The 16,674-nt window shown below is 39.6% G+C and overlaps 1 protein-coding gene across 1 annotated transcript in view; it reads left to right on the top strand.

Moving 5' to 3' along the window:
• Positions 1-10,451: 10,451 nt before the first annotated feature.
• Positions 10,452-16,674, top strand: part of LOC150011586 (sucrase-isomaltase, intestinal-like) — a 78,565-nt gene continuing 72,342 nt past the window's right edge. Inside the window, exons 1-2 of the mRNA XM_090275512.1 lie at positions 10,452-10,497; positions 15,984-16,503. Coding sequence (XP_090131638.1) covers positions 10,452-10,497; positions 15,984-16,503 — 566 coding nt within the window. The remainder of the gene's footprint in view (positions 10,498-15,983; positions 16,504-16,674) is intronic.

Below are 16,674 nucleotides of genomic sequence, written 5' to 3'. Positions count from 1 at the left end.
ACTGGAGAGGACACTCCAGCGTCATCGCAAGATGTCGACTCAACACGGGAGGAGACAGATACCGGTTATAAGCTCATCCGATTGGCGAAGGAAACGAGCGCCAGGGGTCTCCTCTGACGGTGGGAGAGGTCATCGCACCTCACTGGACAGCTACCGTCTCGCCATGGCTCGCCTGCCCCACTGGGTGCGTGGGGATCAGAGAGGCGCCTCTCGAAAAGTGGGCCACAAAACACCCGCACCAGTTAATTCCAAGCAAACAACAAGAAAGAAGCCTCCGGCTCTTCGCCTCGCTAGCTGGAACATCAGGACCATGTGCCCCGGACTTACTGCAGACCTTCCGTGGATCAAGGGTGCCAGGAAAACCGCTGTCATCGATAGGGAACTGGCACGACTACACATCGACATTGCGGCTCTACAGGAGACCCGGTTGGCCGACAACGGAACTATCAGAGAAACCAACTACACCTTCTACTGGCAAGGGAAGTCTCCGGACCAACCAAGACAGCACGGTGTTGGGTTCGCTGTGAAGAACACGCTTGTTAACTCCATAGAGCCACCCACAGGAGGCACAGAGAGATTACTTACCCTCCGATTGTCAACAACTTTCGGCCCAGTCAGCATTCTTAGCGCGTATGCCCCAACCCTCTGCGCCACCACCGAAGAGAAAGAACAGTTCTACCATGCACTGGACGAAGCGTTATCCAAGATTCCCAGAAGTAACGCTCTCTATCTCCTTGGAGACTTCAACGCAAGAGTAGGAGCCGACCACATGGCCTGGCCCACCTGCCTTGGAAACTTTGGGAGAGGAAAGATCAATGAGAATGGTCAGCGACTGCTTGAGCTTTTGTGTCACCACGGCCTGTGCGTGACAAACACATTCTTCAAGTGCAAAGAGATCCACCAGGTGTCATGGAGGCACCCCCGCTCCCGCCATTGGCACCAGCTTGACCTCGTCATCACCAGAAGAACGGATATTGGCAGCACCCTCCTCACCCGCAGCTACCACAGTGCAGACTGCGACACGGACCATGCCCTCGTGGTAAGCAAGGTGCGCATAATGCCAAAGAGGTTGCACCACTCCAAGATGAAGGGTCGCCCACGCATCAACACCAGTTGTGCCAGCAACCCAGTTAAGACCCAGCAATTCATCAACAAGATGGAAGATGCACTCGGCGAGGGAGTGGCGGCAGATGACATTATCGAATCCAATTGGCCACGTCTCCGCGACGCCATATACAACTCCGCCATTATTGCTTACGGGAAGAAAGAGCGGAAGAACGCTGACTGGTACGAGGCTCACTGGGAAGAAATGGAACCCGTGATCGAGGCTAAGAGGAAGGCCCTACTGGCTTACAAGGTCACGCCCACTCCCAGTACACTTCAAGCTCTACGGGCTGCCAGGAACAAAGTCCAGAAGACCGCCCGCCACTGTGCCAACACCTATTGGCTAAACCTGTGCAGAAGCATTCAGGAAGCCGCCGATATAGGCAACGCACGAGGAATGTATGAGGGTATCAAGAAGGCAACAGGCCCAATCCCCTCCAAGATCGCCCCCCTTAAGTCCAAGACAGGTGAGGTCATCACTGACCAGGAACAGCAAATGCGGCGGTGGACCGAGCACTACCTCGAGCTGTACGCAACGAAGAACACCGTAACAGACACTGCTCTTAACGCCATCCCAGACCTACCAGTCATGGAGGAGCTAGACACCCCACCTACTGCGGCAGAGCTCGGCAAAGCCATCGACCGCCTTGCTTGCGGGAAAGCACCAGGAAGCGACGGAATCCCTCCAGAAATCCTAAAGAGCGGGAAACCAGTCCTGCTACAGCCGCTCCACCATCTACTCTGTCTCTGCTGGAAGGAGGGTTACATCCCCCAGGATATGAGAGACGCCAACATTATCACCATGTACAAGAACAAAGGAGACCGCAGCGACTGCAACAACTACCGGGGCATCTCTCTCCTCAGCGTCGTCGGCAAAGTATTCGCCCGGGTCGCTCTTGCCCGCCTGCAGACCCTTGCTTCCCGCGTCTACCCAGAGTCCCAGTGTGGCTTCAGAGCTGGCCGCTCAACAGTGGACATGATCTTCTCCCTACGCCAGCTGCAGGAGAAGTGTCACGAGCAGCATAAACCACTCTACCTCGCCTTTATTGACCTCACGAAGGCGTTTGATCTGGTCAGTCGAAGCGGACTCTTCAGCTTGCTACGGAAGATTGGCTGTCCACCACATCTGCTTGCTGTGGTCATGTCCTTTCACGACAACATGCACAGCACGGTGTCCTACAACGGCACAACCTCTGAGGCCTTCCCAGTCAGCAGCGGAGTAAAGCAGGGCTGCGTCCTCGCGCCTACGCTGTTCGGAATCTTCTTCTCCATGCTCCTCCAATACGCCTTTAAGGACTGCAGCGAAGGTGTCTTCATTCACACCAGATCCGATGGCAAGCTCTACAACCTGGCCCGTCTACGAGCCAAGACCAAAGTCAAAGAGGTGCTCATCCGTGAGATGCTCTTCGCCGACGACGCAGCTTTGACATCACACTCCGAAGAGGGACTCCAACAGCTAGTCACTTGCCTTTCCCACGCATGCAAGGAGTTCGGACTAGCCATCAGCCTGACGAAGACGAATGTTATGGCTCAAGGCACGGGGACTCCCCCATGCATCACCATCGACGGATACACCCTGGAGGTTGTCAACAACTTCACTTACCTCGGGTCCACCATCTCGAGCTCTCTGTCAGTCGACTTGGAGGTCAACCGGAGAATCGCCAGGGCAGCCACAGTTATGGCCAGACTGAACCGGCGAGCGTGGAACAATTCCAGCCTCACTGAGAAAACCAGACTGCGCATCTACCAAGCCTGCGTACTCAGCACTCTCCTCTATGGCAGCGAGACGTGGACCACCTACGCAAGGCACGAAAGGAAACTCAACAGCTTCCACATGAGGTGCCTGCGACGCGTCCTGCATGTCGCCTGGCAGGATAAGGTCCCCAACACCGAGGTGCTGAAGCGAGCCAATATGAGCAGTTTGCATGCAGTTCTTAGCGAGAGACGCCTCAGGTGGCTCGGCCATGTCAAAAGAATGGATGCAGGCCGTATCCCCAAAGACCTCCTCTACGGCGAGCTAGCAGAAGGCAAGAGGATGACAGGGCGCCCAAAACTGCGGTTCAAAGACATCTGCAAAAAGGACATGACACAATGCTCCATCAATCTCAACACATGGGAAGTTCAAGCAGACGACCGCCTAGCCTGGAGGCTCGCGGTCAGGCAAGGTACGTCACGCGTGGAGGCTGCGCGCCACGAGGAGGCGGTCCAGAAAAGATCGAGGCGGAAGCAGCGTCAGCAGCAGCAACAACAGCCATCTGCCTTCACCTGTACCAAGTGCGGCAGGGATTGTCACTCCCGAATCGGACTGCACAGCCATTCTCGGCGGTGCAGATAGACTCTCGAGAAGCTACGCCATCGTCTCTCGAGACGGATGGCTGCCGACGATATGTGTGTGTGTATATATATCTCCACATACATGTATAAATAATAAAATCTAATAATACACTACTTTTGTTTGAAAAAATAATATCTAACATTTTTTAAGGAGTATTTTATGAAAACCAATTTAATAGATGATATGACACATTAAACATTATGGAAAAAAGATATCTCCACATATGCCATAACCTACAGTTATAGCATACATTGTTAAGAAATTTCAGCTTTTCTAATGAGGCAAATATTATTTGGACCGCTAGAGTCAACCTGGATGGTATCTATATTTGCTTAGCTAAACTACTATCCTGTGTTTGAATTGAGGTCTCCTCAGTATATTATAGTTCTAGTTTCACCTCATTAAACAGTGACAAGCTTGATTTTCACATGTATGTGTGAATTGCCACAACTTTGATTTGCTAGCAAGGGCCTGGATGCCCTAGTGAGAAATTTCACTGAATGATGTACCTGGGAGCATCAAGTTCTCACTTCAACTAATAAAGTGCTTAATTAGTGAAACTGCCAATGGCAATTTCATTCTGTAAAACACTGAATACTGTTAGACCTTTCACCAGACTAGAAAATGATCTTAGTTGTTTCCATTACAACGCTTTCTCCCTGCCTAATAAGTCCACCTTTTAAAAGTCCTTGCCTTCGTAGTTTCTGACCAAAGGTCATTGACATAAAGAACTTCACTGAGTCCTCTTTTTTAAGGATTTATTTTTATATTTATTCCAAGTGTACTTACTTTATGTATATTGACAGTTATACTGTTCTAGGTTTTCTAACCAAAGAATATAAAAGAAATACTAAAACAAAGTAACTCTGTTAAAAAAAAAAAAGACTTATTTTCTATTTCTGTGGTTAGAAATAAGAAATATTGGGTTGGCCAAAAAGTCCATATGTTTTTTTTCCATAAAATAAAAAACACATTTTTCATTTTCACCAATAACTTTATTGATTTGGGTATTTTGAATATGTCTGCTCCCACATGGTATAACATTTATTGTTCTCAATTAATGTCTCAATTTGATCACTATCAGCTTCAACTGGTCTACCCAACCGTGGAGCACCATCCAGTGAGAAATCTCCAGCACCAAACTTCACAAATCACTTTTGACACGTTGGACCAGTCACAGCACCTTCTCCATACACTGCACAAATCATTTTTGTGTGTGTGTTTCAGTTGCATTTTTACCTTTCTTGAAACAATAAAGCATAGTATACTGAAAATGTTTAATTTATTCTATTTTTATTATTAAAATGGCTACACAAAAATTCACCACTTTGGATAAATTTTTTTTTAAGGCATGCTGATATGACAGCTCTTACAATACAATCTAACAAAATTGTTTCCAATGAAGTTAAAGATAACTAAGCACTACTAGAGCCTTCTTACGGAAAAAAACAAAGTTTTTGGCCAACCCGACACATTTTTATTTTTTAGAAAATGTGCAGAGTACCCTGGCCAGCGTGGTTCAGTTGGTAGGACATCCTCTTGCAAACTGAAAGCTCTCCAGTTTGATGTCCAACCAGGGCACCTGCCTGGGTTGCGGGCCCTGTGCTCTGTTTCTGGTCGGGGCTCTTGCGGAAGGCAAGCTGATTGATGTTATTCTCTCACCTGATGTTTCTCTCCCTCTCTCTCTTACTCCCTTCCAAAATAAAATAAAATAATAATAAAAGATTTTTTAAATATGCAGGTAAGGTCACACATAAATTTATAAATTTGGATGTTGCGAAATATTTCACATCCTCCCTTTTTGCTTAAGATGTATTATAAATATTTTCCCATGTTATTCAAAAGTGTTCACAAATATGATATTAATGGCAAAATAATTTTTCATATTAAAGTACCATAATCTATTTAGCTATTTCCCTTCTGTTGGACATTTGGTACTTTCAATTTTTATGCTCACAATTAATGTTATAATAAAAAATGAAACCATTTCTTTAGTGAGGTGGACAAATGAGCTATTTGCAATGTGCTGGAAAGGTGAAAATGAGAGGGAGGTGTTCTGGACTCTCGTTGTAATTACAATTTGGGGCTAATACTTTTTTACTTTAAGGTGAAACATGGTTCGGAGGCATAGCACGCACACTCATTCAGACTCACATACTTTGGCAAGAATTCATTTAGCCAACTGTCTCTTACCTACCAAGAATGAGGCAGCAGGGCATGAAATTGGTAAATGCAATTGGAGGAAAACTCTGAAACATCAGTTGCACCAAGGAGGGAAGAGCAATTAAGTCCCCAAGTTGCGGCTTTGGGTAGACAGAGGAGGAGGAGTGACTGAAATGGAGGATTTGAAGGACACTATTGATAAATAACTAAATCTTTAATGATCAGATATAACAACTGTAATGTGAATGATTGGAAAGTCAAGTAGACTTTTTAACTTGAACATTATTACCTCTCAATATTGTAAGTTGGCAGTATTCATGGCCCTGATTCATTTTTAGGATTAGTTGTCCCACAGGTTGAAGTAAATATTTGTTTGGTTTGTCAGGTGTTACCTTCCCTCTCAAATGAATAAAAATAAGTACACTCGATCAGTTCATAAACATTTAGATGATAAGATGGGTAAACTGCCAGTTGACTTTGGTGGCAGAAATATTGCCAAATAGATAAACTTTTCTCCTACCTGCTTCTTCCTGGTCCCCAAATACACCAAATACATCTTGACTTAAAAAAACATGACTCCCTGTTATATAAAGTGCTTTTTGTTTGTTTGTTTGTTTTTTTGAAGAATGATCTCAAATGAGTTTTGTGAATCATTTGGCTAAGGAAAGGGGACTATCAGGATTGTTGGTTCAAGTTTGACTAAAGCTCAGTAAAGTTTATTATTTATCTGTGCCTGGGGAGTAGAATAAAAGAGTTATTCCTGGCTAGAGAAGGATGGACAGGATATTGAAAGAGAGGTCTAGAAAGGACCTTGCAACGATTGGAAATGTAAGGTAAAACATGCTAGACGAGACCTCGTAGGACAATTCTCCTAGGGACTCTAAGACCTGGTGGGACACAGTTTCAGCTTTCCTTTGGGCTATGCTCTTTCCTTGGAGACTATAAGAGCAACTGGAAGGATATTCAGAAAAAGTGTTTAAAAAATTGAAAGAGCAGAACAAACATTGCAGTAGATTTTTTCCCTACAAGTTAGATGTGTGATTTGTCTCTTCTCAATAATACCGTCTTACCAATTCTGTATAACACAAATGTGAGCTGCATTAGGTATGTATTTGTGTCTTCTTAGAAGCATATTCCATAACATTTATTCCTCTGTCTTTTTTTCCTACATTGGAAATTTGTAATGAAATTTGTAATCCATTTTAGTGACAGTGTCTTTTTCAGCTAGGAATCGACAAAGGAGAACAGTTTACTTTCAGTCAATGTCATTTCCTTTTTTTTTGTTGTTGTTAAAATAATTGTTGTGTTTGAAGAAAATTCAAGCAAGATATCAAGAATCGTAGCAACAGCTTTAAAACTTAGACAGAAAGATAATAGGAAACCACTAAGTACCAAGTGAAAGTTTGAGTCTGTCCAGAAATACATTGATGCCTTGATACTATAACCTAATTAAACCCCCTGAATGTTACTGGACAGAACTGTGCCTTGTGGATGGGGTGGGTCTCCTGTCCCTCCCACTGCTCCCAGGAGGTCCCTATTCATGGCACTTATCACCCTGCTTGGTCTGTGAAGGTAGGATTTGTGTTGTGTCTCCAGTATCTAAGCAGAATTTGACCCACAGTAGTTGCTTAGTAAATATTTATTGAATGAATAAATGCACCTTTCAGAAATTTGCTTTCTGACCAGAAACCACACCCTTAGGGAACAGCATAATGAAAACTATATATAAATGTTATGAAGAGGATCTTCAAGTTGCATAAGGGTCTAGAAAAGACAAACATGTATGCGTGTTCATGCTGTCCCAGATTGATTATATTATTTACATAAACATGATAAATGAAATGCTGTCAGCTGTCTGCTTTCTCATTCCTCCATCACCAAGTCACTGGTATATTAAGGGAAAAGTCTGAAGAGATGACTGATTTAGCCCTGATCTTCTTTCCCCATATCGGTTGCATTATGAGATCCAGCTGTTTTCCTCATGGGACTATCTCCTTAATATTTCACTTCAATATCTTTCTTATTTAAAGTTAATATCCAGAATGCTCTCACAAGCAGGTTTTCCTGCTTAAATATGCTGAACCCTAGAAATTGATAAATGTTTTTGATCTATATGTCAATGTGAAAAACGAGAGATACAGCACATTGAGATTTCTGGTTATATATGCTTAAAATAGCGACTCACTGTTAACTTGTATAAAAAAAATCGTGTTTTATATAATCAGCATACTCTGCTGATGAGATTGTCAGAAAGAAGTGATTATAATCAAGTGAGTAAATATGTACCACAGCAAATATTTAAGATATTAAATTTTTATTTTAATTGGAATTTTAAGATAAATTATTTTAATAAACTTTTGAGGAAGGATCTGATTTGTCCTTAGGCTTTCATATTATAAACAGTGATTAAAACAATATACAGAGATTGCAAAATTATGCAATTCTTTATCCTAAGGAATTAGGAATGTTACTGCAACTAATTAAGGATGATCATAGCATAGATTTATTTTTACACTTCACTTCCTTTGAATATATTAAGCAAATAGAAATAATAATTAAAATATGTAAATACAGCTTGAAAATCTAAGTAGAACAGTAGAGTAAAGGTAAATTAATATATGTGTACATATAATTTTGCTATCTAACAGAAAATATACAAGCTAAATAGTTATGGAAATTTTAAGTTTATGACAGGACATTTAAACAAATGGTCTTATTACAAGTCACCCATTATTTTATTTTGTTTTTAAAACCAGTTTAAATTTATACATATATAATACCAAATATACAAATAGTATTTCTAGGCCTATATTTGAATTTCAGCCAATAATCCAGATTTCGAAGATTCTTTTTTGAAAACACAGTGAATTTGACCCAAGCACAGATTTAAAATTTTAGCAAAATACGTGCTGTGAATAAATGTATAGTAAAAAGTACTGACCATTTTCTGCTTCGAAGTTGAAAGTTGATGATAAAGATGTGGGCCACTGTTCTCAAAGGTCCTGGTTGGGTCTATCTCAGAGGAAAAAATAAATATGATTAGTTTACCAACAAAAATATTCAACTGGATGATAAATGTGATGCTATACTTACTGGATTTTTAGATGTCTGTACCCTGTGGGGCTTATAATTCCTTTAGAAAATCTCCCTTGTATGTTCTAGTGATGCAGAGGGATGTATGTCATCCATGCCTGCCTTTGTAACCAAAGATTCAGCCTTTTAAGGCTTTTTCCTGCCAGCTGGACTTAGAAAAGATGGTACATAGTCAGATTTCTTTCTACCCACACTTCAGCATGTATTGTTCAGCTTTGGTTCAGATCTGGATCTGGGCCCTGCTCGGTTTTTGTTTTTGTTTTTTGGTTTTTTTTTAAAGATTTTATATTTATTTATTTTTAGAGAGATGGGAAGGGAGGAAGAAAAAGAGGCAGAAAAACATCAATGTGTGAGAGAAACAGCGATAAGTTGCCTCTCTTACGCATCCCAACTGAGGACCAAACCTGCAACCCTGGCATGTGCCCTGATCAGAATTGAACCAGCAGCCTTTCACTATGCAGAACGATGCCCAGGAGCCTTCACTTTGTGGAATGATGCCCAACCAACTGAGCCACACCAGTCAGGGCTGCACCCTGCTGTTCGATGCTGGGATTCTCAACTCTTCTATTCCATTCTGAATAACAATGTGTCCAGGCAGAATGTGTTACAAGGAACTGAGTTCTTGGGCAGCTACCAAAGGAAGTATCACAATATTTACCAACAGGTTAAGTTTCCCGTTAAGGTGATTAAGTGATTCTTTTGTAAAAATGTGAGAAACAAGTTTGTCTTTCCCTTTTCCCTCTCTTTGCTTTTCACTGTTTGATGTCAGCTGCGCCCGTTTCCCTTTCCTCATCACTAGATTTCAGGCTTCTCCTTCTCGTAATTAACCAGCCCAGTTATTGTAGTTGGACTAGTGGAAGGTCCTTTGCTTTCTCCTTCCAGGATCCTTCCTTTCCAGGTAGAAAAAAAATTAAACTGTTTCTTTCCACTTTATTAAGGTAAAATTGCTTCCAGTAGAAATACAACTCTTATCCCTGGTAACCCTGAAGCTGAGACTTTCTGGCTGAGAGAAAATGTCTCATGCTGTGGTTTGTTAGTGAGGGGAAAGAACACTAGAAGATATCTTCCTAAATTTCACCACATATGTAGTTGCCCACTTACTTATATGTAGGATGACTAGGCATTGTTGAATGTTGATGGGTTATAAAAGCTTGTGACTTTGGTGAACCTGAGTTGTCTTTCCCATAAACTCTTTTTCCTAACACTTGTATACTGACTCTTAACGTACAGTGACTGAACTTTTTGCTCAACTAGGAACAGCTTAAAATACCCACAGAACTGGGAATTTTAAAGTTTATAAAGAAAAAATTGCAATTCATTTGCAATTTCTCTTACCTAGTTCTTAATTCCTTCAGTAGGCCATGGACCTAAGTCACGTCAGATGAGAAGCTGACTTTCCACTGAAGTTTGCCTTTTTACGGTAATGTCTTATGATCTTCATTCCAATCCCATGTAATAAGCAGGGTAGGTATTATATCCATTTTACAGATGAAGACAGCTCAGCTCATAGAGGTTGAATGACACATTCATTACCACAGCCAACAGAGGGTTAGATAAAGCTCCAGGCCAGCTGTATGCTAACCTTGTGTTTTTCCATTACTGGGAGTGCCAGCCACTGGTAATCTTGTGGGAAGACTTTCAAGGAGTTGTTCTTGGACTCACTTCTCTGCAGAAAAAAATTCAAGGCCAAACAATTGTTCAGATTGTCTCATATAAATACATTACCTGCCATGAACAAGTGTCAGTTTCTGGGACCATGGAGGCCATTGGACTTCTCTGTTTTTGTTCCATGGTTCTGGCTGGTAAGGAACTTAACTTTGGGTAATTTTTATTTTAACAAATTTTAAATAAAAACTTAATTTAAAAAGACATGGTAAATCAACCAATCTAATTTTAATATTTAATATCTCTTGTCCTTGATGGATTTCCCAAAGTAATTTAAGGGATTTTTATTTATTAATAATAATAATTATTTTAAACACATGCCAGGTTATTGTGCTAAGCACTGTATATGTAAAGCGACAGCTAACGTACCAAAAGGGATGTGCCAGCTGCTAAAAATCTTTACATATATTAACTGATTTAATTTCTCAAAATTCCACAAGGCAGGTGCCAATCGTATTCCTGTTTTGCAGAGCAAAGTAAAGTACTTTAGCCAGAACATAGCTAGGAAGTGTTATAACAGAGATTTTAACATGGATCATGTTAGCTCTAGGGTCAGTCCAGGCCCTTAATCATGATATCTACGTATTACATATTACTATATATTCTACATTAACTTAGTGATCTAAGAAAGAGGAAGTTAGCTCAGAACTTATGAGCTAAGCTTTGTCACTGCTATTTAAATATGATGGAACAAAAGTTTTGTCATTGCTATTTTAAATATGTGTCTTATCTAGAGTTATATAGCTCCTAAGGTATCAGAGCCCTGGGTGCCCTAGGAGCAAATCCCTGAGTTCGCACAGAATAAGAAAGGAGAACTCAGATAGGACAGTAGGGCAGTGATGAGTCCTTCAGTGACAGGCAGGAGAAATTTAATAGGGAGCTCAGATAGACAAGAGAATAAATAAAGTGATAATGAGTACAGAGTGATATGATACACTTTGAGGGTAAGCTAAGATGATGCCTAGATATCTGTGTGTGAAGTGGTTTATTTAGTGATGTTATTTGATTGGTTCGAATTTTGAAAAACAAAAGTGAGATAATGAGTTTTTCCATTTGTTGGAATTGGCATTTTGTTATGTGGAAAATTGTAAGGACCAATTAAATTATGGAATATGGAACAGTAGTCTTCTCAATGTAGTTTACACGCTCCTGGGCATATGTGATTCCTGGCAGTAGGTTGGTACACATAGTTTTGGAAGGGTTATGAACATTTGTGTATGAGTATGTGTGTGCCTGTGTGCACCTGTTTATGTACCTATGAGTAACCTGGTGAAGTATAACAATCGTTTCTTGGAAGACTTTTTAAGTGCATAAAACAAAATACATAGGATTGTAGATTAAAGTAACTATATTGAAAAATTCTTAAAACAAGTATTTTAAAAAATTTGTGATACACCAATAAATGTGCTTCTTTATTAATGCATTAAATGACAAGAACCAGCATCTGGTCTCAAAATGACCATAATTTCAAAGTTATGATTATTTTAAATAATATTATCATATATATACATGACTATAATATGGTTTCAAAAATATCTGAAATATCTGATATTAATTTGTGATAAACTAGTGTGTACTTTGAATGATGCTATGGTTTGTTGCCTATTTCATAAGTGAAGGATATGTGAAATTTTAGTTAGAATTAGTAGAAGTAGATATAATTTTTTTACATTCAAGTTCATAAATCTCATTACGTTTAGTTGTTTGGGCTCTTAAGTCTTTTATTCAACAGCAGTCTCTTCTACCACTGTCTTCCTTTCATGCCATTGATTTGTTAGGCAAATAAGGTTATTATTTATTTTAAAGAAAGTCCCACATTCTGGATTTGGCTGATTACTTCTTCATGGTGGTGTCATTTAAATGTTCTTCTATCCCCAGTATTTATTCTGTTTTATTTACTTTCTATAATTGGTCATTATTTCTAGAGAACAGGTTCATATTCAATAATATTTTACTGGAATATTTCACAAGTTTTACCATGAAATTCTGATTGCACCACATGAGGAGGCACATATTTATTGTTTTCCCAGTTTCAGTGATGCTAGGATTTATCAGTGTATGATGTGTATGATGTGGTGGCACCCAATCCTTTATTATATAGTCTCTATCAGTTTCCTTTTTATGGTTTTACTACTCATTGTTGACCATTATCTATATCAATTATTTCACTAAAAGTTGCAAAATAAGGTCTAATTCTATAACTTGTAAGACATTTACTATCTGAGATTTAATTTTTAAAAAACAATTTTCACCATCAATTACTTGGTAATCTTATAATAGCGTTTATATTAGAAACACAGGATAATGTATGATTCTTTCTCTTAAGTTATCAGTTTTCAGTGTGATCAATATTCAACTTTTACCTGGGCAACTACACACAAACACACTATCCGTTTGTGTGTCTATCCATTGAAGTGTCCTTTATCTTTGGGATTATTCCCTCTAATGCCATTGAGAATCACTTCAAGTTGGTGCCAGTAAGGTGTGATACTTTTCTTTCTTTATTTCTTGAACATAAAGATGTCCTTGGCTCCTCTTCTACATTCCTTACTCTAGATGGAGAATGAGTCATTTTCCCCAAGGAATGAGTCCTTTCCTTTTAATGAGCAGTGGCAGCTAGAGGATGCAGTGTTGATGGTACACTAGCTTCTTGCTAATGGGTTGTCATTGCTTCTAGTTTTCTCAGTGGACAGAGCTAGGAAATACGCATGTTTATGAAAGAGTATGAATAATCATTATTTCATGCTAATTTCAAATCAAATTCTGATTATTTTAAATTACTTTAAAATTTTACAGTTACACTTTTCTTACGCTGAAATATTGTGTCTTAGAAACAGTAACATAATTACTTATTTGCTTTAGACTATAATATATTTTATAATAGTCTCAAAATTAAAATGTTAGTATTTATAATAACAATATGACCACTGGATTCATGTTAAGATTTCTTAGTGGTTTGCCATTTAAATAAGTAAACATATATATAGCATTAGAGATATAAAAATATTTGCTTTTTTGTGTGCAGACATGATACCAACATGATAAAATAAGCAGGCATGTGCATTTTAGTATGTGTTCAATTTATGGCAATTTTTTAAACATTTCTTTTGAAATTAATTTTGTTTTCTTGAAAATTCAATTACAACAGCAAAATGTCAAGACAAAACTATATAACAAGATACAGCTAAAGAGTAAGCCTTGTCTTCTTCACCTCCTTCCTTCTTTTCTTGAATATGTAACTATTTTTGTTAGTTTTTGTTTTATCCTTCTATTGTTTCTATTTGAAATGGTAAAAAGATACAAATATATATTGGTATCTCCTACCTCATTTTTACAGAAAAGGTACCATTCAGAAACACTGTCTTGAACCTTGTTGGTTTTTTCCCCCTACTTAATGTAGTCTGGAAATTACCCTCTATAATATATAAAAGTGTCCTTATTTCTTTTTATAACTTCTCTGTCTTTATAATTTATTTCATCAGTCCTTTATTGAAGGATTTTATACATTATTTGCCATTACAAATGTTGTTTTACTCAATAATTTTTTTGATAAATCCCTAAAAAGTAGCATTTCTGGTCAAAATGTGAAAACAAAACATGTAATTTGTGAGATATTATAAAATTCTTTTCAATAGCAATTGTGCAATTTTGTGTCCCCACCAGCCATGTACTGACGAGAATGCTCACTTCCCAAAAAAGTGTATTTACCAATTTGATAGGCAATTCTGAGGCAAGTGTTCCATGGACCTCACTTGCAAAAACATAGTTAAGGAATCATTTAGGATAAAATGACAAAGATCACAATGAAGAGGTGAATTGTATCTGTGATCAGATATTTTATCTAATTTATGGAGAAAAGGATCAATAATCCATGACATTTACTGCATTAGTACAAGAAAACTCTCACAAATACCAAAAGTGACAACACCTTCTGCAACACAAACCTAGAACTTATAAAAACAGTAAGCCACAAAGGAAAGAGGATGAAAAAATACTCTAGTATTGTGGCACTTTTGAGGGTCTAATATATGATAGGGAAAAAATGGACTTATTTGAAATACAGTATTGGAGGAAAGCTCTGTGGATTCCCTGTGTTATGGATGGGGAGAGGGAGAGACCTGAGTCAAGAGGCCCCCTCCCCTGCCTGGGTTCTTGTCTCACTTGCCAAAGAGTAATTCAAGTGAGAGACAACACGCATAGTGGAAATGAGATAGTGAGTTTATGAAACACATACGAGCACAAAGCTGCAAGCAGGCACCCAGCTAGTCTGAATGTCCCATGTATAGAGGAAATAAAGTTGTTAGTAAGTTTGTTAGTAAGTTAGTGAGTTTGTTCTACACACTTAAGCTGAGGCTACAAGTGGGTACTCAGCTAATCTAAGTATGCTGACCTTTGGGGTTCAGGGCTTATATATCTCAGCTGGCTTCTAGGTACCCCCCCTCCTCTCCCCTTGAGAATAATGTACAGCTACAAAGGCTTTCTTTTTCAGTTAGTAAAGGCTCTTTGCCTTAGCTAGTGAAATTCTTACAGAGGCTCCCTTTCTTAGCATAGAATCTCAAAGGACTACCTTGTCCACCCCTTCTGTACAATTCCTGCTTATGACGTTCAGGAAATCGGCAATCTTAGTAAGATTGTTACAGAAGTTTACAGAAGCTCCTTTTCTCAGCTCAGTCTCAAGGACTCTCCCCTCCTCCTGTGCTATTTTGCTTGTAATGCTCTGGACACCTGACAATCTTATCAAGCCGAGCTCAGGACTGCCGAGTTAATTGGTGAGACATGTCTCTCTTTTGCTTCTAGCCTTACTGTATTAAGTTCTTTGTTAGATTGTAATGGCGAGCGCCCTGCCTTTATTTCCTAGCTGCTGCCTAACACCTGGACCATAAGAAAGATGAACACGTGGGTCCCAGGGCAAACTAAGCTTGAAATATCTTTGGAGGCAAAAATTTCAAAACTGAAGCTGTCCTACTTCAGGCACATCATGAAGAGGCAGGGTTTTTTAGAAAAGACAACAATGTTGTGAAAAAATAGAGGGCAGGAGGAAAAAAGGAAGATGAAATATGAGATGGATTGACTTAATAAAAGAAGCCACAGGCATGACGATGAGGCTACTGGAGCTGAGCAGGGCTATGGATGACATGACATTGGGAACATCACTCACTCATGGGGTTGCCAGGAATTGGAGTTGACGCAACAGCACGTAACACACACAATACCTAGGTCATTTAGATACTGCTGCACTATTATTTTAATTAGAGGACTCCTAACTACTATCCAGTCTATAAATAAAGGAAAATATAGCAAACAGAAAAGGCAATTTTATTGGCTTTTCTGAAATTCATTTGCTAAGATTGTGGAGAAGGTAATGAACATGCAGGCTGAGACTATTAGGAGTGAGAAAATAAAACGTTAGTGCTGCATTTTTAAGGGACAGGTTTTTTGCTTTGCTTTGTTTTACCTAGGCTGACAAATACATAGAACTGTTTAATATCTACTAACTATTCCATTCAAAATCTTAGCACTTTGAGAGACTCTTTTTCTAAAGTTCTACCCAAGTATCTTAATGATAATTATGTTGTCTAGATATTTTTGCATTCACTTTGCCCTGTTTTCCTTCTTGGGTCAGTTCTAGTCCAACCTGCTTGTTCAAGTTCATGCTTGGCGTCTCTAGCCCCCCAACTCCGTAAAGACTGTCACCCTGATTCTGGAGCTTCTGAAACCAGTTGCCTGGCCAGGAATTGCTGCTGGTCTCCATGGAAAACCCCAGGCATCCCTTGGTGTTTTGAGAAGGTTGATTCGTGTTCTATAGTACCTGAGTCCCAACGAATTGACTGTCACCCAGAGTCAGGGGCAAATGAAGCTGCCTGTATTAAGCGGGGCTGTCACTGGTGTGCTTTCGAGAATACCACTGCTCCATTTTGTTTCTATAACTCCAAAGAAGAAGCTACTTGTTCTGCAATAGTTCCCATTCAGAAACGCATCGATTGCCATCCTCAACCAGGAGCGTCTCAAGAAACCTGTGAAGCTAAAGGTTGCATCTGGTGTTCTACAACCATTGCCAACGTTCCCTGGTGCTTCTACCCAGCTGATGGGCCACATGGCTACATTATGAAAGATGTTCCTCAAAAAACAGCTCAGGGATGGAGGTATATATTTTCTAGAGCTTTTAATAACCATTTCTACCATTTAAATTTCAGATCCAGCCACACTGGTTTGTCTGGTACACATATCATCTCACGGATTTCATTCTATTTTTATTGGCTATATCCTAAGAAATTTAAGCCTTCATGGGGAATGAAAAAGCCAAAACTACATGA

This window comes from Furipterus horrens, unplaced genomic scaffold (assembly GCF_987537825.1).
Source record: "Furipterus horrens unplaced genomic scaffold, mFurHor1.1.pri manual_scaffold_4, whole genome shotgun sequence".
Lineage (NCBI taxonomy): Eukaryota > Metazoa > Chordata > Mammalia > Chiroptera > Furipteridae > Furipterus > Furipterus horrens.
This window is presented reverse-complemented; position numbering and strand designations above follow the sequence as displayed.